Source organism: Rutilus rutilus (assembly GCF_951802725.1).
Source record: "Rutilus rutilus genome assembly, chromosome: 13".
Lineage (NCBI taxonomy): Eukaryota > Metazoa > Chordata > Actinopteri > Cypriniformes > Leuciscidae > Rutilus > Rutilus rutilus.
Genome location: NC_140218.1, coordinates 2,970,643 through 2,997,533, shown reverse-complemented (window position 1 = coordinate 2,997,533; position 26,891 = coordinate 2,970,643). Strand labels below are relative to the sequence as shown.

Below are 26,891 nucleotides of genomic sequence, written 5' to 3'. Positions count from 1 at the left end.
CACACGCACGCTTGCACGAGCACGAGCTGGTCATAACCCAAGGAGCATCAGCCGCACAAATCTTTTGTTTACAATCATAATGTCTTCAGAGGTAATAAAGTTTTAAATCTGCAAGTAATTTAAAATATGTGAAAGGAAAGGCAATTGAGTAAATAACACACTTATGTGTGAGGGAAAAAATGGGGGTAGTAGAAAACTTCGTTTTTTATTCCCATCTATCTCCATGTTGAACTGTGTTATGTGTTTACTGTATCCACTTATGACTATTATTATGGAAACACGTTCATGAACAATATAAGTTATTACTTTGTAAAAGCTCAAAATAGTAATCATGATACCATACCATACACAGTCGGTCAACAAAGTACACCCAAATGTCTCAAGGTAATAAACAATCAAGTGGCACTATGACGTTACCATAAAAGCCAAATAGGCTAATCCGCCGAAGATTTGCGGGGGTTTAGCCTGTTTTATTGATCAGCTAAGTAGCATATTCCAATAGCAATACATCGTAATTAAGCAGTAATTTGCTCAAAATTTGTGTCTAAGTATCTAACTTATATATCAGCATTTTATATCACAATCATTCTGAACCTGATCACGGACAATGGTAAGTTAGTAAAACCTATTCCGATTGTACATTTATCTAGCTTACGCTAAAGCATTACACATTTTATGGATCGTCATTTATTGTCATTATTGGCCGTATCAGACATTAGAGAATGGGATATATCTTACCTTTTTATCAAGAAAAAAGCCAACTGAGGATCCCGTTTGAGCCCTAGAGCAGACCGGAGATCTCTCCATTTGTTGAAAGCCTTCCCTATGTTTACTCTCGTCTTACCCCGACGCCTGTCTGACTCCAATTTGGACCTTTTGGTTGCACTAGGCAAAAGTTCTCTTTTTTTTTATCTTACGTGGAGTTTGCGTTGGTGTTTGAAATGAACTACAAGCCGGTCTCTTAGAATCCATTTTCTACGGAGAATGGCGGCGTCGGCGCATACACAATCACAAACCTGCCAGACATATGAGCGTGCCGTGAACGCGCATGACGTCACGCCCAGTCTCAGATTCCGACCCGAATCCCTCTTATTTATTTTACTGTACAGGATTATAGAGGCAATCGCAGTGATCAGAGAAGGGCTCATTCAGCCCATCAGGCAATTGTTTAAGCATGTATGGGTTAGAAAACGGGTATTTTTAACATGAAAAGTTGCGCAATGCACCTTTAACTTTAATTAACTTTAAATAATTTTTATTTTCAATTAGTGGCACACAGAACACAGCAGATGAAGTTCTCCAGAAGCTGATGCCTGTGGTTACAGCAACTAGATGCGCTCGGTAAGTAACACTGAGAACAAGCATCACTGTTAAAACATTATAACAGTTCTTACTTAAACATTATAAATTAATGGTTTAACAAAAAATATGAGTCACACTTCAGCTCTTACCTATCTGGCCTGATTTGTGATCTACTTAACCATTTTTTATGATATATGTGTGAGAAATTTATATTCAAATATATTCATTTGTAATGTATGCATATAAACATTTATATTTAATGTATGTAATGTATTCAATGTATTCCATTTGATCAGTTTCATATAATCTTTCTCCCTCACATAGAGACATAATCTCTTACAATAACAGTTACATTTACTGATATATTGAATTCATTGTTTAAAAAAAGAGATATTGCACAAATTATAAACACAATCAAGAAAAGCAAAGATTTCTGTTTTGATCTGAGAGAGTGAAGAGTGTGTCATTGTTCTCTACAGGTTGATGAGGTGTGGTGTGACAGATGAAGGTTGTGCTGCTCTGGCTTCAGCTCTGAGATCAAACCCCTCACACCTGAGATATCTGTATCTGTCTGATAATAATCTAGGAGACTCAGGAGTGAAGCTGTTTTCTGCTGTACTGGCGAATCCTCACTGTAAACTGGAGACACTGAGGTAAGATCATACGTTACTCTCACATGAAACTGTCACTAGGCGCGTTTCCATTACAGATTTTTCGCAAAACTTTTTTAATGAGCGTTTGGTGTAGGTCTACTAGGCATAGAGATATCTGAACATCTTTGCCAAGTGCAAACCAGTACAGAAGTAGCCTAATCAATAATTAAAGTGCAAGCTGAGAAACTGAAGTGGATATGGAGAAAAGCTTCTTTATATGCCATTGCCTACATTTTAAACGGATGTCTGCCAATAGGCCTAAAACATTACATATATGGTTATTGTGACAGAGACTGGGACTCCAGGTTAATAAGATTCTGACTGAGTAGCAAGATATGAATTCAATTGTGATTCTGTGAGAATTCACAGATCCAGTTTCTCTTTTCTAATCTTCCCCTTAACATTTAAAGGAATCTACGTGTGTGTGTGTGTGTGTGTGTGTGTGTGTGTGTGTGTGTGTGTGTGTGTGTGTGTGTGTGTGTGTGTGTGTGTGTGTGTGTGTGTGTGTGTGTGTGTGTGTGTGTGTGTGTGTGTGCTCAAATATGGCTTCTGGAGAGCAAATGAAGGATAAAATATTAATGAATAAACAGACATTAATTAAGAAGTTCCCCATACTTTTAGAGTTACAACTAACAGCCACTAGATGGCAGCAGCGTATAAGAGATGAACTGACAGCTAGTAAATCTTTGAACATGGAGTGCTGATGATAATAAATGTAATATGTCAGGCTCACAATTTTTACAATTGAAGTGCTATAAAAGTTGTAGAAATGACAAATTCAATCTGCATTGAATTAAACAAATCTTTATTGATATGCAAATAGACAATAGACATCCAGCAAAAGAAAAATGGCAAGTGATGTATGCCCTCAAATCTGTAGATGTGCATGGATTTGTCCTGAATCCCTTCAAGAACTCGGGAGCAACTAGAGTATACACACCTTCTGTATAGTGTAACGTGTCATAACGTAATTGTGTGTAGGACAGTGAGTGAGTGAGAAAACGTGTGTGTGTGTGTGTGTGTGTGTGTGTGTGTGTGTCTGGGATCATCTTTATCTTTAGCGTGCGCAGCTCAAACAGCAATGCGCATTTATAACTATAACTGGGACTGTCATATACATGCCATTATAATGAGAACACTATTGTAATAAAATGTTGTGTATTCTCTGGGTTTAGTGGCCGTGTTTCAGCGCGTTGTTGTAGAAATAGCGCGTCCAGAACAGCGATTACACGTTCTGACCAGCACAGTCAAGCTCACTTGTGCATTCACGGCACTTTGTGCAGATATATGATAAGTCGTCGTAATATTAAGTTTATGAAATATAAATATCTGATTAATCTCACATAGGATGCGTTTCGTTGATTTAAACCTGCTAGAAAAGTTCTTCAGTTTCCCGGTGCTCGTTCTCTTCAGATCAAACAGCAATGCAAAACATTACAAGCTATGATTGGGACTGTCATATTATTATAATTGTATACACTATTGTAATAAAAAGTGGTCAATTCTTTGGTTTAGTGTCATTCTTCAGCAACCGTTGAGTTGATTAACCTTCTAGCAAAGTGGTTCAGTTTATCGCTCGTTCTCTTCCGCTTCAGCGCGTGCAGCTCAAACAGCAGCGATGTCATCTGACACAGTAAGCCTGATATTAAAGAGCTTTACTATTACTGTACTAGAACAAATGTTTACTTTTAGCAAAAACATTGATGCGTTATTAATAACTAGCATTTTTTTGTTCTCGTATTATTTTCATTAACAATATGGTTTGATTAAAATAATGTCCTTGTCCGTGCGGAGGCGAGTCCAGTTTATTTCTCCATGGCACATGCATTTTGTTTCTTTATATGCAGCCCAATGTTATCCAATGAGTTGTTTGCATTATTTAGGTATTTTATTTTCATTTTATTTAATTTTTGGTAACACTTTACAATAAGGTCTCATTTGTTAATGCATTAACTAACATGAACTAACAGAGAGCAATAGCCTTTATTAATGTTAGTTAATAAAATATTAGTGTTCATGTTAGTTCACAGTGCATGTTAACAGATACAACTTTGGATCTTAAAAATGTCTTATAAAATGTTGAGCTTAACATGAACTAAGATTAATAAATGCTGTAGAATATTGTTCATTAATTGTTGGTTCATGTTAACTAATACTAACAAAATGAAACCTTAGCCCATTATAAAGTGTTACTATTTTTTAATAAAGAAAGTTGGAAAAAAATGACTTCAACTTATTACAAGTAATCGATTTACTTTTTCTCAAGTGAGTTTGAACAAATCAAATTTCTATGGTCAGTTGAAACTAAAAATATTCTTTGAACCAAAGATGTTTTTTACATGATTAAAGCACAAATTATCACAATCTTTTTGATTAAAGGTGCTATATGTAGTTTTTCTACTAAAATGAATCCTTTTTTTATTGCCTGTGTGTGAAGGGGTTGTAATCTCACATTAAAATGATCCACTTTGCGGGTTTTGCTATAACCTCGGAAAGCAAGTGTTCTTATTTTTATGTGAAGGTGCCGGGTCGTATTTACCGCGAAATCCAGTGACGTGACCTGCACGCGCGCTCCCGAGCCTCTCACCTCGTCTACTGACTCTGCACTCAACAGCGACGACACTGCAACTTATGACATGGACTTATGACTTATGCAACTTATGACATGTCTGATAACACTAAGAAACGACCTGCTCCCAGCACAACACACACTCCAACACAAACTCCACATATTGATAAAAAAGTTTTTTCGTGAATCGGATCAACTTCGGACGAAAACACGGATCAACATCGGCAGGGCATTTGAATCATGGAGAAACCTTATCTACAAACCTAGAATGTACATTTCCTGAAGAAATTTCCTGAAGAAATGTGAAGTGGTGCTCGCAGTGGCAAAATTCGGCACGGTTGCTAGAGTTCCATACTTATCATGGTACGAGCATGGAGCATTAGTTCAACGTCAAGCTGATAAAAGTAGCCTATTATTGTAACGTTGCAGTGGGAGTTTACCTGAGTTTCCAGCATGTTGTGTGATGCTTTCTCCGGTGTGTTGCGTCTCAGTCTGGCCGGTACCCAGAGTGCTCGCTCATGAGTTCCAGCACGAGCATCACCGCTAGAGGCGCTGAAAACTACATATAGCTCCTTTAACTTAATTTTTTTTTAAATCAAAAATCCAAATAACTACAAACAATGTTGTCACACTGTGGTTTCCTCAGGATCAGACTGAAGACTCGATTATAGGCACAAACTCAAGCTGTAATAATAGTACTCTGGAACAAGCTGACAGGGAAAACACACATAAACACAACGGAGATCGGACAAAGACTGAAGGAAAGGGAGCATCTTATATAGCAGACAGAAACGAGATCATTAATCAGACACCGCTGGGACAAATGAACTCAATGATAGTAACCATAGAAACAAAGGAGTGGCGGGAAAAGAAAAGGAAAACAGGAACCAATCAAAAACACAAACTGAAACTCCAAACATGAACGGACACGTTATCTACAACTACACGTGACAGTACCCCCCCCCCCCGTACATTAAGCCACGAGACGCGTTTTTCACGTTATAAGCGGTAATGTCCTGTATTGGGGGATGCTGCTATTTGCTTCAGCTTTTCAAACGTAGAAGTATGATAAAGACATGATAAAGACATGATAGGCTATATACATTTTATGTGGATAAAGGCGTATTTTGTACATGACTACACATGTCCTTAAAGGTAGGGTAGGTAATCCTGTTCAGAAACACTTTTTTTATACTGGGTGAAATGGTCCTTCCATCCTGAGAGTAGTTAATACATTATGTGTTCAGAAAAAGGAATGAAAACAATCAGACCTCTGTAGCAGCTGCAGGACAGTAAAAACTCTGACCAATCACTGCCATTCGGTGCGAATGTAAAGAACCAATCAGATGCCTTCATGTCTCGTGCCCGAGCCCCACTGTGCGCGCTGCCCTGCGTGCACTCATCACATGTCACCGTTCCCGGAAATATTCAGCTCAAAGCACCTGCATATGCAGTCAGCGAAGGCAAACAAGGCAAAAACTACTTCCTCGGACCCTGCCCGCACTCTTGAACGACCTCCTCTGCTTCGCCCTCAACCCCGGACCTGTCCTCCAACCGACGATGCGGTACTTGTCTCCGGACTCGGAGTGTACGTTAGTCTTCATTAGAGTCAACAATGTTTTCATCATGGAAACTCTTACAGATGGTGGACAACCAGAATGCCTAATACCGCCGCGCCAGCTGCCGCGGCGAAATCACCGCGGCGAAAATAAACCAGCCGCATTTCAAAGTCGTTCCCAAAATGACCGCCAGGTGGCGCAAAGGGACATTGTGCAAAACAGCAGCAATTGCCGTATTTTAAAATGTAAGTGGGTTAAATATAAAACCCTAAGCCTAATAGGCATATTTTTCATATATATAAATAGGCCTATTAGGCTACAACAGAATAGAACCAAAGATATAATCAATTTTAGAACTGAAAAAATAGAATCAAAAGTTAAAAATAGAGACGATATTAGGAGCAATGACGCTGAATATTTTTACTATTCTATTGAGGAATTAGATAAATGAAGAGCTCTCGTGAGCGATACAATTGCATAGTAATTTATAGTGATTTCAAAAGCAGTCCTTAAAAAAAATAATACATTGAGTAGTGTGGCATAATTTTTAAATTTAAACGTGCTTTTTGGGCCGATACATCTCATACTCATACATTATTTTTATTATTATTATTTTTTCTTTTTCTTTTTAACGGCCCATAAAATGTGTACATCGGCGGCCCATTCGTTTTGTTTTGTTTTGCTTAATTGGCGGTGCTGGGTTTGTGCCGGTGTAATGCATTGGTCAGAAAAAGTCAGCGTTAGGTTTTTTTTTCTTGTCTTCTGACAGACCAGCCCATGAAACACGTAGATCAGCGGCCCATTGGTTCTTTTCTTGATTGACACTGGGCTGGGCCAATCACAACTTTAAACGAGTGAGCGAGCGTGCAGCAGTGTCAGTGTGTATCTGTCAAAATAGTCAGCAAGATGGAGAAGAAACGCAAGGAATGTGCAGAAAAACAGCGTGAAAAAATAGAAACAGGCCCTTAAAGCAGACACTGTAAAATGTGTCAAAATATACACTACCGTTCAAAAGTTTGGGGTCAGTAAGATGTTTTAATGTTTTTAAAATAAGTCTCTTCTGCTCACCAAGGCTGCATTTATTTGATAAAAAACAAACAGAAATATTGTGAAATATTATGACAATTTAAAATGACTGTTTTCTATTTTAATATACAGTAAAGTGTAATTTATTCCTGTGATCAAAGCTGAATGTTCAGCATCATTACTCCAGTCTTCAGTGTCACATGATCCTTCACAAATCACTCTAATATGATGATTTGATGCTCAAGAAACATTCATTATTATGATCAATGTTGAAAACAGTCGTGTACAATTTTTTTTTTCAAAATTCTTTAACGAATAGAAAGTTCAAAAGAACAGCATTTATTTAAAATAGAATATTTTCTAACATTATAAATGTCTTTACTGTAACTTTTGATCAGTTTAACTCATCCTTGATGAATAAAAGTATTGATTTATTTTATTTCTTTCCCCCCAAAATAAAATAAAAATTCTTACTGACCCCAAACTCCTGAACGCTAGTGTTTAATGTTACAAAAGCTTTAGATTTCAGATAAATGCTGTTCTTTTGAACTTTCTATTCATCAAAGCATCATGAAATAAAAATGTAAAAAACTGTTTTCAACACTGATAATAATCATAAATGTTTCTTGAGCATCAAATCATCATATTAGAGTGATTTGTGAAGGATCATGTGACACTGAAGACTGGAGTAATGATGCTGAACATTCAGCTTTGATCACAGGAATAAATTACACTTTACTGTATATTCACATAGAGAACAGATGATTTAAATTGGAATAATATTTCACAATATTACTGTTTTTGTTTGCATTTTTTTATCAAATAAATACAGCCTTGGTGAGCAGAAGATACTTATTTTAAAAACATTAAAAATCTTACTGACCCCAAACTTTTGAACGGTAGTGTATGTTTCCTGCCCTTCATCAGCTCCTGTGGCAGATGATGATAGTGAGGAGGATCAGGAGAGAGATGAGAAAGTGTAGAGCCTGCGGTAAGCAGAACTACTTTCAAAACACTTAGGCTATGTCATGAGTGTAGGAACCCATAACCCAGTTAATTTCCACATCTGCATAGTTGACGATTACCGCAATTCACTAGAAATGTAATGAGAGGCGTTTGTAAACCATGTTTTCCGTCAAAATAAAAGATCATGTGCTTATCTCTTTCAAGTATAGAAATTGGTACAAAACTAATTATGAAAGTTTCCTTTATTGTTTTAGTGCATTTGTTTTACAAAATATGGCTATTACTGTCATTGGATTAATATTATAACTATTATTATGTAGTAGGTGTAATGTAAATAGACACTGTAACTAAAAGAGGTTTGAATTTTACTTTGTTTAATTTGGACACTGAATATGGGTTGGAGCTTTTAATCTTGAACTCTCAAAGTGCACCAGATTGATGAATTTAACATTAAAATGCACAAAATTTTCTTACGGGGAGGCATGCCCCCGAACCCCCCTAAGGACCGAGGTCCACCCACCACAGTTTTACCAAAAATCCTGTGAGAAACACTGGTATTGCTATGCCAATGCAGATTATAGCTTTATTTAGGCTTCATCACTGTATTAATAAATGCCAAATTTTTACTTATTTCATCTGTTAACTCTCACTCGTTCATATACTCACTCATTACATGGCATTAGTGGCTTTAAGGAATTGGAGTTGGTATGCATATATTTAAGGGCGTGCAAATATGGGTGGTGTTTATGATCATATAGTGGGCCAGTCTGGGCCAAAATGCCAGGGCCGATTTTTTTTATTTTTTTTCCCCAGTCCAGCCCTGTGTACAACATATCCACGTTCTTAGAATTAGCTGCTTGTCTAATCAAATTATTGTACTCTCGATCAGATCTAATACAAATAACTACATTTTTTGTTGTTGGCAGTTTATTACACTTTGTAGTGTGCCAACCCCCCCCCCCCCCCCCCCCCCAAAAACAAAATAGTGCCCCTTTTTTGGTTTAGGCCACTGCCCCTTAAAATGTCTGTGCACACACACACACACACATAAAAAGATGATGAAAATCGTTAAAAACTGTTCTTACTCTAGTGTCTTCAGTTTATAATGTGGATCATCCCTCAGATCCTTTAACAGCTTCACTCCTGAGTCTCCTAGATTATTCCCAGACAGATTCAGATCTCTCAGGTGTGAGGGGTTTGATCTCAGAGCTGAAGCCAGAGCAGCACAACCTTCATCTGTCACACCACAACTCTTCAACCTGTGGAGAACAATGACACACATTAAGCCTATATCCAGAGATAAACATGACACTTTAAAAATAACATAATCCTGGATGAAACTCAACAGCAGTGCAAAATATGAAAAGACAATGCAGAAAAGCAGAGCGCATGTGGCGGAAGACAAAACTTGTAGTCCATTATAACATCTACAAAGACAGCCTTCATGCTTTCAATATGGAACTGGGCAAAGCTAGACAGACTTTCTTCTCAAATATTATAAACAGCAATTTAAACAACACACGCACTCTTTTTGCTACTGTAGAGAGACTGACAAACCCCCCAAGCCAGATTCCCAGTGAAATGCTCTCAGACAGCAAGTGTAGTGAGTTTGCTTCTTTCTTCTCTGAGAAAATCAATAATATCAGAAAGGTGATCAGCACATCCTTGAGTTGCACTGGGGTCAGACAGATCAGACCACCTGAGAAAGTAGTTACTATGTCTGATTTCAAAGAAATTGATGGCAAAATTTTGGAAGAAACCGTACAGCACCTTAAAACATCAACCTGCGCTCTTGACACACTTCCCACATCATTTTTCAAAAGTGTGTTAAACAGTTTAGAAGCAGATCTTCTAGAAGTGGTAAATGCCTCACTTCTCTCTGGGAGTTTTCCAAACTCCCTGAAAACTGCAGTTGTCAAGCCCCTCCTGAAAAAGAACAATCTGGATAAGACCATATTAAGCAACTATAGACCGATCTCAAATCTTCCTTTCATAGGCAAGATCATTGAAAAAGTTGTCTTCAATCAGCTGAACAAATTCTTATGCTCAAATGGATACTTTGACAATTTTCAATCTGGTTTCCGACCACATCACAGCACAGAGACAGCGCTCATAAAGATAATAAACGATATTCGCTTAAATACTGATTCAGGCAAATTATCAGTGCTGGTGCTACTCGACCTCAGTGCTGCATTTGACACTGTCGATCACAACATACTTCTGGACAGGCTGGAAAACTGGGTGGGGCTTTCTGGGATAGTCCTAAAATGGTTCAGGTCATACTTAGATGGGAGAGGTTATTATGTGAGTAGGAGACCATAAAGCCTGTTTTATACTTCTGCGTCGAACTGCCGCCGTAGCTACGTCGTAGGCTGTATGTAGCGCGCGTACCCTTCGGCGTACCCTGACGTGCACCTCTCCAAAAATGTAACAACGCGTCAATTCTACGCGGACACAAGCGCTGTGATTGGTCTGCCAGAACCCCTCCCTCGGGGTTTCATGCTCCCCAGGTGCGCGTCAACGCGGACAACGACACAGAAGTATAAATTAAAACCAACACGTTGCCTACGGCGTATAGGCTCCGGCGTATGTCCGACGCAGAAGTATAATGAGGCCTTAAGTCTGAGTTAGGGATGCACCGAAATGAAAATTCTTGGCCGAAACCGAAAACCGAAAAAGAGGAAACCAAGGCCGAAAACCGAAAACCGAAACACCGAAAGAAATTATGCCAATTATTGTTAGTACCATTTCATTTATGGCTATGACTGTGTACTAAGTTTACTAAAATCAAGGCATTGCAATTGCATAAATTAATATTAAAGTTTCAAAGAATAAATCCATTAAAATTTTATGCAAATATTTATTTAGCATTTGCAAAGTATAAAATTAAATGTTTAACTTGACCCCACTCATGTGTACATTAAATAATAATGTAAAAGCCTATGGCCTGGAGAAAGGTTTAAATATGAAATGTTCTCTCATAAAAACAAAGTGCATTTAGGTCAATACTGCCATAGCCCAAAATAATATCTGCAGTTATATGCTCATGGACGTGAGTTGCAAAAACCATAAACAGCTCAGGTAAACCTCTGAGAAATGACGGCTGCTCTGCACACACACGCAAAGGTCTCTCGCTCCCTCTCTCTGCCGCGCGTGCTCATGCTCGCTCGCGATTCCGGGAGATTTAAACTAATTTGCGGGCATTAGGGAGCCGGTATCAATACGCGGGAGACTCCCGGAACTTCCGGAAGACTTGGGATGTCTGTGTTTTGAAAATCGCTGTCCGTGGGTCACTCTTAGATATACGTCCACACCGCAGATATGTAATGTTGCTTCAGACAAGCACGTGCAGGTCGCGGTGTCTGCTGTTTGCGTCATCACAACATTTCGGCCGTATTGTTTCGGTGATAAAAGTCTTTCGGCCGAAAACCGAAAATGCATTTTTGGGCCATTTTCGGCCGAAAATTTTCGGTGGCCGAATATTCGGTGCATCCCTAGTCTGAGTGGACATCCATGACATGCGGAGTCCCTCAAGGCTCAATTCTTGCGCCACTCCTGTTCAACCTGTATATGCTCCCAATGAGCCAAATAATGAGAAAGAACCAAATTGCTTACCACAGCTATGCAGACGACACACAGCTCTACTTAGCCCTATCGCCTAACGATTACAGCCCCATTGACTCCCTGTGCCAATGCATTGATGAAGTCAACAGTTGGATGTGTCAAAACTTTCTTCAGTTAAACAAAGACAAAACTGAAGTCATTGCGTTTGGAAACAAAGATGAAGTTCTCAAGGTGAACGCATACCTTCACTCTAGGGGTCAAACAACTAAACATCAAGTCAGGAATCTTGGTGTGACACTAGAGTCAGACCTTAGTTTCAGTAGTCATGTCAAAACAATAACTAAATCAGCATACTATCATCTGAAAAATATTGCAAGAATTAGATGCTTTGTTTCCAGACAAGACCTAGAGAAACTTGTGCATGCTTTCATCACCAGCAGGGTGGATTATTGTAATGGACTCCTCACTGGCCTTCCCAAAAAGACCATAAGACAGTTGCAGCTCATACAGAACGCTGCCGCCAGGATTCTGAGCAGAACCAGAAAATATGAACATATCACACCAGTCCTCAGGTCTTTACACTGGCTCCCAGTTAAATTTAGGATTGATTTTAAAGTATTATTACTGGTATATAAATCATTCAATGGCCTAGGACCTCAATACATTGCAGATATGCTCACTGAATATAAACCCAACAGATCACTCAGATCATTAGGATCATATCAGCTAGAAATACCAAGGGTTCACTCTAAGCATGGCGAGTCCGCTTTTAGCTATTATGCTGGAACAGCTTCCAGAGGAGATCAGACGTGCTCCTACTGTAGTCACATTCAAATCCAGACTCAAAACACATCTGTTTAACTATGCATTTACTGAATGAGCACTGTGCCAATGTTCGTCCGACTGTTTGTACTGTATTTTATTTTTTATTTTTCTAAACTGTTTTAATTATTCTTATTTCTTTTTATTATTTTAATTTCTTCTATGTAAAGCACTTTGAATTGCCATTGTGTATGAAATGTGCTATATAAATAAACTTGCCTTGCCTTGCCTTGCCTCTGGCACATGCCGTACATCACCAGTAGGGGGCAGTCCTGTTTCTCTCTCAGTTATAGCGGCACTGAAGACAATAATGTGCAGCGATGTGTTAAACTCTCTCTGGTGTGTATTGACAGCAAGCGGCGAGCTCATAAACGTGTGAGAAACACATTTGTAAGTAGAATATATTGTTTATGAACAGCTCAAATAGAAATAAAATATGAATGATTCAGTGATCAGTGGTTCTTACATGCTTGTCATGGGCGTTTGTAGCATAAAAGAGTGTTACAATAACTTTTTAGTGAACTTACAAGTGCAAATATTTTAGCAACCCTAATTCCCACATTGTGGAATTATTACACTGTGAATTCATTTCTTTGACATTTAAATAACATATAAAAGATCTTTTGCAAGGACACAATGACGAAAATGTGACTTATGTCAGTCTAACATAAAATGATACTGCATTTTAATGTCTATCTTTGCCAAAGATATGAACCTTTCAGACATATTAAAATATTTTAATAATATTGTTCATTCATTGGCCACTTAAAAGTACGATCTGTAAAAATGAATAAATTAATAAAATCCCCCGGTTCACTCGAGCAGAACCAGTCCTATTTTAACGTTTCTGATCCTGCGTTTCTTCTGTATTATAAACGTTCAGAAACCGGTTTGATTAGAACAAATACAGATTAATAACGTTATTTTGTGTTACTTTTTTGTAGCCTAGTTTATAATAATAATAATAATAATATTTAGGCTATAATACTACTAATAATAATAATATCTCTCTTTTCTTTTCTTTGTTTAATGCCATGCCAGCTTCTATGGATATATATTCAAGGTGAGGAACAGGTTTTTTATTTAAATAAAACTAAATAAGATGCCAAACGAATTAATTAAAATGAAAAAAGCCTACATTCCTCATTCGCCACGAATCCAGATGTTTCATGATCTGTGAATCAAGCTGAACTATTAGGCCTATTATGTAGGCTAAGCTTTGTACTCGGCATTACTGACGTAAAATATCATCTTTCCCATATAACAGCGCAGTGAGGCGGTGGTCACGCTGAACGCCACAGATTATATTACAGACTATTCAGATTGAGCGCTGGAACATTTTATATGTTTGACTGTATTTTATTCAGAGGCGAATAGAGGAGATTCCTTAACTTTTAAAATTAATTTTACACTCCTATGGCCAACTTTCTTTATTAAAAAATGGTAACACTTTATAATGGGCTAAGGTTTCATTTTGTTAGCATTAGTTAACATGAACCAACAATTAATGAACAATATTCTACAGCATTTATTAATCTTAGTTAATGTTAAGCTCAACATTTTATAAGACATTTTTAAGATCCAAAGTTGTATCTGTTAACATGCACTGTGAACTAACATGAACACTAATATTTTATTAACTAACATTAATAAAGGCTATTGCTCTCTGTTAGTTCATGTTAGTTAAAGGAGTCATAATGTAGAAATTTCACTTTTCCACGAGAATCAATGTATGTTATGATTGCATAATGATTATACACTGGCCGGGAAGCCGATATTTAAAAGTGAAGCGTTTGTTTACCTCGGGGTTTGTAAAATAGGCCACGTGCACGCGCACGAAAAAACGAGATTTTGATTTCTTCCCCTTCTTGACGTCAAGACGGGGGAGGATATACCAAATATGGACACCGCAAACCTATGCCGCGGGAAGCCCGCCCCTCTCCCCCTCAGATTCAGTTTAGTTGACTCGAGAAAGATGGAGAAACCGAGTGCACACCTGAGATGCTCTGTGGGTGACTGCCACAAACAACATGCAAATGTGTTTTATCTACCAAAAACGGACGAAACTATCAGGGAACAGTGGATGAAATTCATTTTTAATGACGCTGTCCCAACAACTCTTTCAAGTGGCGTATCGTTAGGTGTGTGTGCTAAACATTTTACACCGGAATCTTTTACAAATTTGGGGCAGTATCAGGCGAACTTGGCCTCGAAGCTCCGTTTGGGAAAAGGTGCCATCCCAACCATCAGGGACTTGCCAGAAATTGAAAAGGTAAGACTGTGTTTTTATTGCTCTACTGTGGTTAACAAATAGCAGCTAACTGCTAATGCGGCTATTGTATGTAACTTTACCTTCGAGGTAAACACGGGGAATGGACTCTACGAATGCTAGCCACATCTTTCGACTTTGTTTTACACTAGCAGCTACAGTAGTGACGGTACAGGAGTCCATGCTCAGTGGCTAAAACTGTTTAAATGCAAGTATGAAAACAATATACCACTAAACATTATTAGCCAAACTCATGCAAAACATGCAGTTTGAAAATAGCTTTCAGTTAGTGGGGCTTCTGTAAGAATGTATCTGGCAATGGTGTATTTTTTCTTTTTTCTTTGGTTGTGATTACAATTTCACTAACAATAAGTACTGTCACATTTATTGAGCTATTGCAGTATTTTGTCTATGTTTTTGTACCGCTTGGAAGTAGTAAAATACATTTTTTTTTGCATATGAGTCATTTTTTTTTTCAATCAACGCGCCCCTCATTTGCATTATTATAATGACCGTCCACGACAGCCAAAACATCGCATCAGATCTCGCGAGACAATAATGCCTTTAGAAATAAGGGTCTGAGGGGCTCTGTGTTGATTTTTTTTTTCACTTTTCTTTTTTAGAAGTGCCTAAAATACTATAATAGAGCATTTGGGTATCCAAGGTAACACAACATTATGACTCCTTTAATGCATTAACAAATGAGACCTTATTGTAAAATCAAGTCAAGTCAAGTATATTTGTATAGCGATTGTATCAAAGCAGCTTCACAGTATTAAATTAAAATAATACAACAAGGTTTGTTTCTAGTGGAATTTATTGATTTATTGAATTAAATATCCCCAGAATATCCCCAACTGAGCAAGCCAAAGGCAACAGTGGCAAGGAACCGAAAAACTCCATCAAGTGACCTAATGGAGAAAAAAAATTGGAACTGGAGCTAAGCCGTTTAGGGCTTTATAAGTCAGTAGCAATACCTTGTAATTAATACGGAACTTTATAGATAACCAATGCAGTGATGATAAAATCGGTGTTATATGATCATATTTTCTTGATCTAGTAAGAACTCTAGCGGCGGCATTCTGGACTAACTGTAGCTTGTTAATTGAGGATGCAGGACAACCGGCTAATAAAGCATTACAGTAATCTAGTCTCGAGGTCATGAATGCATGAACTAACTTTTCTGCATCAGAAACTGATAGCATATTACGTAGCTTAGCAATGTTTCTAAGATGGAAAAAGGCGGTTTTTGTAACATATGAAATATGATTTTCAAAAGACAGGTTACAATCTAGTATAACACCCAGGTCTTTTACTGTAGAGGATAAAGTAACAGGACATCCTACTATATTAAAGTTGTATTGCGAGAGGTTTTGTGGGCGGGTTTTTGAACCGATGATTAGTACCTCTGTCTTGTCTGGATTTAATAAAAGAAAATTACGCATCATCCAATCTTTTATATCGTTAACACACTCTGTCAATTTGGATAATTTAGCGTTTTCATCTGGCCGTGATGAAATATAGATTTGAGTGTCATCAGCATAACAATGGAAACTAATTCCATGTTTCCTTATAATATTTCCAAGTGGCATCATATATACTGAGAATAACAGAGGGCCTAACACAGATCCCTGCGGCACTCCATAGTTTACTGGAGTTATGATCGATTTTTCTCCATTTAAATAGACAAAATGGTAGCGGTCAGATAAGTATGATCCGAACCAGCTTAATGCTTGTCCTTGAACACCAGTATAATTTTGTAGTCGATCTAAGAGTATTGTGTGATCTACAGTATCGAACGCAGCACTAAGATCAAGTAAAACTAGTATTGAGATACAGCCTTGGTCAGAAGCTAAAAGTAAATCATTTGTGATTTTAACGAGCACAGTTTCAGTGCTATGATGCGGTCTGAATCCAGACTGAAACTTTTCATAGATATAATTTTCTTGCAAGAAAATGTTACCAAAAATGTAATACAATTTAAATAAAATACCTAAATAATGCAAACAACTCATTGGATAACATTGGGCTGCATATAAAGAAACAAAATGCATGTGCCATGAATAAATAAACACTTGCCATTTTTCTTTTGCTGGATGTCTATTGTCTATTTGCATATCAATAAAGATTTTTTTAAAACAATGCACATTGAATTAGTCATTTCTACAACTTTTATAGGGATCTCCCAGTCACGTGACCCCTAGCCGAGTGTCAGCCATTTTGACGGAATACTTCAGCGCACCTACATACATGAGAATGCGGATTATCACATGTTTTATGACAGCAAATTGATTAAAATAATATAATAGTATATAATGGGTCACTGTATTAATTATCTTGAGCCTGCTGTAATGTTCCTATAAATATATTTTCTTTCCAACTGTGCATTCTGAATAATAAATAGGCTAAATATATGTATCCACTAAGCTGCAGCAGTCCGCTCGTCTTCCCATTAACAGTTTTTTTTTTCTTCTCTTTCTGACATTTCATACCTGTTGGGTTTACATTTTTTAATTAAATTGACTATAAAAAAAGATTGCTTGTGTGTGCTGGTGTTTATTCCAGTCTTTTAAAATAGTTGAATGAATGCGCGATCGTGCCTGTAACGATGTTAAATAGGCTAATGTTAGGCTATTTAATCAATAATGTACACAGGGTAGAGGAGAATGACAGTCAACTATATTATAGCATTTTGGGCATAAACATGTAAACAGTGAAAAGATTGACATTGAAAAATGACACAGAATGATAAAAATTTAATATTTAATTCAAAAAATAAATGTTCGTGGTTCACACTGATGTTATTCATTTGTTCTCACACACTTCAGCGTCACGGTCACTGGTTTAGACGAACACTGACCATTATCTATTATTAGCACAGCGGCCGTCAGCTAACTGTTCACGTCATGTCATCACAAAAAGAAATATACAAGAGGAAGATAAAGGAATTAGAAATCATAGATCCATATGAAGCACCACAAGTTCTTTTTTTACAGACATTAAATGTGTAGAAAAACTTCCTGACATTGAGTTCGGTGACATACAGCTAAGTTACCTTATTCACTTCCCATCACGCTACACCGGAGCTTCATTAAAAGCATACACAAGCTTAGCAGGCTATCGTTATCACAGCATCGCTCGGGCATGATAGAAGAATAGATGAATATTTCGCGACGAGCTGTATCAGAGCCCGTCTCTGGCTGTATTATAACCAGCGGTTTAGCATTTTCTATTCCGTCAAGATGGCTGCTCTAAATGGCGTGACGTCACGCGGGACATCCCTATAGCACTTCAATTGTAAAAATTGTGAGCCTGACATATTACATTTATTATCATTAGCACTCCATGTTCAAAGATTTACTAGCTGTCAGTTCATCTCTTATACGCTGCTGCCATCTAGTGGCTGTTAGTTGTAACTCTAAAAGTATGGGGAACTTCTTAATGTCTGTTTAGTAATTCATATTTTATCCTTCATTTGCTCTCCAGAAGCCATATTTGAGCACACACACACACACACACACACACACACACACACACACACACACACACACACACACACACACACACACACACACACACACACACACACACACACACACACGTAGATTCCTTTAAATGTTAAGAGGAAGATTAAAAAAGAGAAACTGGATCTGTGAATTCTCACAGAATCACAATTGAATTCATATCTTGCTACTCAGTCAGAATCTTATTAACCTGGAGTCCCAGTCTCTGTCACAATAACCATATATGTAATGTTTTAGGCCTATTGGCAGACATCCGTTTAAAATGTAGGCAATGGCATATAAAGAAGCTTTTCTCCATATCCACTTCAGTTTCTCAGCTTGCACTTTAATTATTGATTAGGCTACTTCTGTACTGGTTTGTGCTTGGCAAAGATGTTCAGATATCTCTATGCCTAGTAGACCTACACCAAATGCTCATTAAAAGGGTCCTGTACAGGGCTGTACAGTGTGACATATATCTACAATATAGCCTGCGATTGGTCAAAAAAGAATAATACCATTTTATAATAGATGGATTGACTTTAAATCATTCAGCCTTGCAATTAAAAGATGTGGTTCCAACATATTAAAAGCTGAGCTAAAATCTACAAATAAAAGACGTGCATACGAGCTAGGATCCTCTAGATGCCTATTTATGAAATGTGTTATAGCTATAACAGCATCATCTGTACTTCTATTGCTCCTATAAGCAAACTGAAATGGGTCTGATAGACCACTCACGTCTGTTTTTACTAAATTAATCATAATTTTCTCCAAACACTTCATTATTATTGAAGTAAGTGCTACTGGACGATAATCATTATTCTCCTCACAGCTAGCCTTTTCTGGGACAGGGATAATAGTGGAGCTCTTCCACATAGAGGGAACTGTATGCGTGTCTATAGATTTCTGAAAAATAGGGCACCAGGCTTCGGCCAGCTCTCTACTACAAGATTTTAGTAACCGCCCAGAGATGCCGTCCGGCCCAGAAGCCTTGTTAGGACAGACCTGTGAAAACAGTCTCTCCACCATGTTCTGGTCAATAATTGTTTTAGGATTATCCGATATAGACAAGGCATCCAGTGCATTTGCCTGCTCCTGTGAGAAGTCTCTTACATCAAATCTACAATAAAAGTCGTTCAGCTCATTTGCCTTTGCAAATCACATTAATAGATCTCACATCTCATCTATCACATTGATAGATCTTTTGGCTGGAGCCATGTTTGTCATATATTTCATAGAATCCCATAATTCTTTGGTATTCATAGTCAAACAATGGGCCTCAAATTTCTCCCTCTCCTTTCTCCTAGCTTTCCTTAGTTTATAATTCAGTTCCTTCTGTACATCTTTCATAGCTGCAAGGTCTCCTCTCCTAAAAGCCATTTTTTTCTGTACTATGCACTCCTTAATTTCCTTAGAGATATAAGATGTATTGTTTGGATATATAGTTATTATTTTTTGGTCTAACACATTATCTTTACAGAAAAGTATATAATCTGTCATAGTCTCTACGGCCTCCTCTAGATCCAAACTTTGAAAGACGTTCCAGTCAGTGCAAGAGAAGCATCCTTTTAACGTTTCAATTCCATCATCATTCCACACATATACAGTTTTAATTTGTGGTTTACTGCTCCTAAGCATGGACTTATATGTCGGAATTAAATGGACAGCATTATGATCAGAGGAGCCTAATGGCAATTTAACCTTAGCTGTATAGGTAACATTCCCATAACATTTGTCCAAGATGTTTTTGCCTCTCGTATTACAGTCCACATATTGATCAAATCCAGGCAACACAGCGTCAAGTTTACAATGATTAAAATCCCCTAAAATGAAACAAGGTGCTTCAGGGGTACGACTTAATTGTCTATGAACACAGTCTGCTGTAAGTTTAGCTGCATTTGCAGCATTCCCACTAGGTGGAATATAAACAGTACATATTAAAATGTTCCCGAATTCGCATGGAAGATAAAAAGGCCTAAGGCTTACACATACCAGTTCTATGTCGGAGTCACAGAGCCGCTCTCTCACGGAGAATTGCGAGCACCACTTTTGGTTAGCGTAAACACAAATACCGCCCCCTTTGCTCTTGCCTGAGTTGTCGTTCCTATCAGAGCGTACCAGAGAGAAACCTTCCAGGGCAACGGACGAGTCCGGCAAAAGTTTTTACGCTCACATGAGGAGGTTTATCAGGCCATTCAAACAAGAAATATTTCGCAAAACTGCAATCGAAACAGTGTTTGCGCATTTACAGTCACCTGACGTAGACGACGCAGTGTGTTTGGACAGAAGACGAGACAGAGCTCTTTATTAAATTCATAAAAGGCAAAAGAATTACAGGAATAATGGATTCTAAACCTCAAATAAATGCCACAATCAAGACCTTGAAGCATAACTGAGGGAGAAACACCCAGAAACTCCTCATACAGATGGTGGACAACCAGAATGCCTAATACCGCCGCGCCAGCTGCCGCGGCGAAATCACCGCGGCAAAAATAAACCAGCCGCATTTCAAAGTCGTTCCCAAAATGACCGCCAGGTGGCGCAAAGGGACATTGTGCAAAACAGCAGCAATTGCCGTATTTTAAAATGTAAGTGGGTTAAATATAAAACCCTAAGCCTAATAGGCATATTTTTCATATATATAAATAGGCCTATTAGGCTACAACAGAATAGAACCAAAGATATAATCAATTTTAGAACTGAAAAAATAGAATCAAAAGTTAAAAATAGAGACGATATTAGGAGCAATGACGCTGAATATTTTTACTATTCTATTGAGGAATTAGATAAATGAAGAGCTCTCGTGAGCGATACAATTGCATAGTAATTTATAGTGATTTCAAAAGCAGTCCTTAAAAAAAATAATACATTGAGTAGTGTGGCATAATTTTTTAGAGATTACGCGGAACGCGTTTTAGTTAAGATCCTGGTTTCAATGCCCTTAATGTATATAGGCTAGGCTACTGCTTTAAAAAAATGTCATAACGCGTTTTGAGATTGTTTTGAATCAAACATTGAAGTTTAAAATGTAGTGTTTTGGCACACCAGGCCGAGTGGCGTTAGGCATTGTTCAAAAATCAGGTTTTATTCTGGCATGTTGAATTGGCGTTAGAATTTTGTTTTAGATTTATTAGATTTAGATTTTAGATTTCGTTAGATTTATTTTTCTCATAACAGCTAAAATAACTTAATATATGCCTTGTCTTAATATGACCTACTTAATATAGGCAATAGGCATATAATAGCCTATATAATAAATTAGCAAAACTTGGCCACTAAATATTTAATTTTCAATTATTTTAATTATCACAATAAAGTTTTAATTTTATTAAATTGAACAAGCGCAACAATCAGCATTTAATCAAATATTCTAAAAGATGTAGCCTATTATTAATAATAATGTTATTTCAACATAATATTTCGTTTTTTCGACATAATATGTGTGCGTGCAACAAGCAAGATGTGTATTTGTAAATCCGGTGATGCGTGCATTGATTTTTATCAATAAACAACTGTTTTCTGACAGTGTCGACTGCAAAGATGAAGTTGACGATCGCCATATTTGTAGTGAACGCACCTAGAGAGAAATGCACGTAAAGACATAATCAGAGAGTAGCCTTTTTCTTTTCGTTTTGAATTATTTCGTTTGAAGACATTTCAAGCTCTGTGTATTTTATGTATTTATCATGTCTGTGTGAGGCATACGCTGAGTTTCGTTAAGTTAGGAGGATGAGATGCGCTCCAGCTGACGTGCAATGCAAGTGACCGCGCGGGCGCCTCCATGATTAGTGTCTGTTATATTTGCTTCTCTTACTTATTAAATATTAAATATTTTAACAAATATGATACTAAATGAGATTATTTAATGGCTACAACAGTATAGTAGGCCTATAGACTCTATTTGTACAAATTGCTGCACATTAATTTAATTAAATGAAACCTTGTTGTAACGAATTCACATTGTAGGGTAGACTGTGTACAGTTGAGACACCTTAAATAACTTGCGTTCGCAGCAAGCACAAGTTGTGATTTTTGCTGTGCACTTGCATATTAGTGTCAGCTGGGAAGGAAATATAGAGACCAGACCTCTTGGAACTTTAATTGAATACATAGCGTTGGTAAAGCATTCTGAAATTACATCCCTACAAATGTATTAGGCCCTACTGAAAATAAATGTATCGAATTTAAGCAAAGTAGCCTAAATGTTAAGACTGTAAGCCCTTTGCTTTTTTACGTAGCCTATAAAGGATTCTTATAGCCGACTTTGTGTTAATATAATTTGTAGAGAATTTTTTTTAACTCAAACATTAACACTGAAATAAATGAAACTAAATTATTTTAATTTTTTTGGCACACCACGACGAGTGGCGCTATGCATTGTTCTAAAGCCAGGTTTTATTCTGGCATGTTGAATTAGTGTTCGACAAACGCGGCGGCGCGTTCATTTGAATGAAGAGCGCTTCTCGATCGTGTGAGCGAACACACACTGGAACGTTAGGCCATGTCGCAACGAGTGAATCGTGGCCGAGTGGTTGAACTTACGTTACGATCATTTAGATGACACGGGTTCGAATCCCGAACTAACTTGGATTACTGATATTTGTATATTAGCCTATTAATGCATTTTATAGTCTATTGTTGATGCAGAGAGATTTGTCTAGTTCTAAAACATAGTTTTTTGCTTATAGCCTATTTACAAAATAAAAATCACCATGCATTTCCATTTTACACTAAGGAACAAATATTATACAATGACATTACTTCTGTAGCCTATAATAATTCCAATCGTAATTTCAAAAGCAGTTCTGTTAAAATTTGTATATATATATATATGACGTTTAAACGACAAACAATAAAATCAGAACCAGTATTCTGTTGCGTTCATGGGGCTCGATGGTGTTTTAAGCCCCCAATGGCTCCTTAGAGGCAACTAACCCTATACCCTCAACCTTAAACCTACCCATCCCCTCGCTGCCTGGAAGGCGCCGTTGGGGGCTTAAAACACCAAGTGCCGTTGGTTCCAGTGGCAGTAATGCATCCACGGCTTTCAAAATGTCACAAAGCGTTTTGAGATTGTTTTGAATGAAATATTTAAGTTTATAATTAAGTGTTTTGGCACACCACGACGAGTGGCAAACTCTTTGTTTTGTTTTGCAAACTCAGCTAGCCTGTGGGGGGTTTGGAGAAGGCAATAGTTGCTTTATCGTGGGGGTGCAGGACAGAGGTGTTAATGTTCCGTCTTTCATATGGAGAGTGTCGGAGCCAGCCTGATGAGCAGGCAAAGGCAAAATTCTTCTAAGGATTAATCTCAAAATCTCCAAAAGTCCATATGTAGGCCCTATATCTTATTAAATTATAAATATTGTAGTTTTATTGATTGTATTTAAAGGTTTTCCACACACAATTTCAATTTAGCAGATACAGAGCTCTTTAATTCGCGACCCACCTCGTTTTATTGTAAGGTGAATTCAGCAAGGCATGCTTTATCTTTGAAGGAACAAAAGCTATTTGTTACAGTTTTTTCTTTCGTGATTTGTGTGGATGACACAGCGACATACAGTATTATCAGCTGTATGGTGTTTTTTTACGCTGAAATGCTTAATTTCGAGAAAGACCCGGCGTGCGCAGTGAGGGAGACCAAACTTACTAAAAAAATATCCAGCGCGAGAGAGGCAAAGAAAAACGCCTGTTCTTAATTTATGTTGCTTTGCACTTTTTTCGTTTTGTACCGTTTTAATTTTTTTATTTAGCTGCAATTTCTTTGACAATAGAAATTTAAAATGTTGCAAGAATAAGATTCTGTGTTTCTTATTTTGCATCACAAAGGGAATAAACTCTATCGATGCAACCCTGTTTAAATAAATAAACTGACACTTTATTCGTACCTTGAAATGTGCGATGGGTTTTCAAACTTAATGAATTTTCTTTTTCTTTTACATTTTCATTGTTTATTTTTTAATTGAAAGCAATACTGTATAGAAAGTATTTTTCTGATTTGTTCGATCTGTTTTGAAAAATGTCTTCCGTTGCTATGGCCGGGTATCACTGTCAGTCATCTCAATCTCGTGAATGATTCACACACACACAAAAAAGCGGCTCAATTGGAATGTAGCAAATTTATGTTGTAATGTACAATTGATAATTAAACAAGATGATTGACTTTAATAAACAGATGCATATTTAAGCATCAAGAACGGAAAAACATAAACACTGTCGGCTACACTGAGATTCGATCTCAGATCGTTTGAAACTCCGAAAGGCTATTGTTAATGCATTGACCACAGAGCTATCGTCTGAATAGAATAGTTGAATAGTTATAGCCTACCACTCGGTCACGAATTTGTTTTGTTTTATTTTGTTTGAAATGGATTTTTACATGTTTTGCTTTCGTATGTTAACCAATTCTGTAGTAGCATAATAGGCCTATATTTTTTCCCTAAAAGTTTGTTTTATTCTCTGCTTTGTTTGTTTATATTTTTACATATTCAATCAGTCTCATTTTTGTTCAAATAATGAAAAAAGTTTTTTTTTTTTTTTTTTTTACAAGATCTTGCGCCACGTTTTTTTAATTTATTATTATTATTTTTTAAATAAACAGATAGGAAACTTACCTTTTAAAATGCCGCAGTTGCTGCTGTTTTGCCCTGTCACTTGCGCCACCCGGTTTAGCCTAGTCATTTCGCGAACGACTTTGAAATTCGACTGGTTTTTTTTTTGCTGCGGCAGTAATAGGCATTGTGGTTGATTATTTATTAAAGAATTCAATTGATAATCATAACAACATGTAAGCCTATTTAATTCTGAATATAACAAAGAATGCTTAAACCGACTAACATCGGTTAGTAACTGCAAGTCCTGAAAATGTTTTAATTTTACGGTAAATTATTTTAATTTATTTCACTGTTATGTTTCAGTTAATAAATCTACAAATTAAAATAACACGAAGTATTGACAAGTAGCCTAACCTATTGACATAGCCTTTCTAAATTATAGAAAAACTGGGCTGCACACAATGTTAATGTGTGTCTGCTTTGTTTAAATTTAATGAATTTTAATTCGTTTAACTACAATATTTATCTTGAATTTATCTGTGACCTCAGCTCAGATTACTGCCGCGGCAGATTACGTCATAAAGAGAATAAACTGACACTTTTCAAAGTCTGTGATTACAGCGCCACTCAGCGGTAAAAGGCAGCAAATACACATCCCAATTTTGCCGCCGCGGGAACGGCGGCGGTAAAAGTCTCATTCTGGGGTGCGTTTCCCGAAAGCATCGTTGGCCATCTATGGTCGCAAGTTCCGTCGTTACCAATAGAGTTCAATGGACATTGCGATGAACTTGCGACCATAGTTGGCCAACGATGCTTTCGGGAAACGCACCCCTGGTTGTCCACCATCTGTACATGCAAAACACCGTATATGTTATGAATCTTACACGAAATTCACCTTCATCACAGTGTAACTGATGGTAATGGAAAAACGTGTATCAATGCAACCTGTTTTTAGCTTTGCCTTATAAATATAGCTCGTTACCGAATGAAACTTTACCATTATCGATATTCTAGCTTGATAGTGAGTACTAAAATAAATCTTATTTGTTTATATTCATAGTGATAAAGTTAGGTATTTTATTACATGTGATTCTGACATGATGTCACTGTATGTACTGCGCTCCTTCCTCTCCACTCGTCTCAGGTAATAAATGCGTCTTCCAGCTGAGCCTGAGCGTTTGGCGTCGCGCGTTCATGTGTTTTGGGGGCGTGGCTTTGGAAGGAGCTCAGAAGGGAGGGGGTGGGAGTGAATGGAAATAATGAGCTGTGTTTATTGCAGATTAAAAGGTCTACAGTCACTCGATTTTTATATTCTCTTTTTCAGAGTACTTACATTTTAATTATGTATTGGTATATAAAGACAGTTTAAACAAATTTGGAATGTTTTTTTTTTTAGAAAAATCCTACCTACCCTGCCTTTAAAAGGCCTAGAAAATATATAGATTTAACGACATAACATCTCATTATTATGACAAAATATGTTGTTAAAATTAGGATTGTGCCGATGGATGATATCATCGTGATGCCAAGCCCCCCACCCTGTCAGACCAGCCCAGTCTCACGGCAGTTCGTGAAATTGTCACGTTATTTAATCTATTGATTCGTGTATACCAGTGGTTGGGAACCTACGGCTCCCGAGCTACACCTGGCTCTTTGGCAAAAATCATGTGGCTCGCAAAGTCTCTCACCCTTTACCAACAAACGATCGATAAAAAAAATTAAGGCACATCGGCTCTCTGTAGAAAAAGCAGCCAATTACAATTCCCTTGTTGTACAGCCTACCGAAGTTAATGCAAAGTTTATGATAGTAATAATATTCAAGTTGTACCGGCAAAAGTGCGTGCAGTGCTGTTCGCGAGTGTCACGAGTCACCACATCAATCAACTAACGTTAACTGCTTACGTTTCTGTGGTAACCTAGAGCTCCTGCACTGGGATTCAAGCAGCTGCAGCTTGTTTAAGGTAATGGCAAAAAACATTTTAGAACAGCAGCGAAAATGTAAAAGTAGGCTATATAAACTTTAATATATCATTTTATTGAAACGGGTGCTTTGCTGTGCAAAGAGACATTTCGAAACATTTCACCCACTGGCCGCTGGTACTTT

At 37.4% G+C, this 26,891-nt stretch overlaps 1 protein-coding gene across 1 annotated transcript in view; it reads left to right on the top strand.

Annotated features, from left to right (window-relative positions):
- Positions 1 to 26,891, top strand: part of LOC311302542 (NACHT, LRR and PYD domains-containing protein 12-like) — a 58,182-nt gene that overhangs the window by 13,199 nt on the left and 18,092 nt on the right. The window contains exons 7-8 of the mRNA XM_084428519.1: positions 1,270 to 1,341; positions 1,782 to 1,955. Coding sequence (XP_084284645.1) covers positions 1,270 to 1,341; positions 1,782 to 1,955 — 246 coding nt within the window. The remainder of the gene's footprint in view (positions 1 to 1,269; positions 1,342 to 1,781; positions 1,956 to 26,891) is intronic.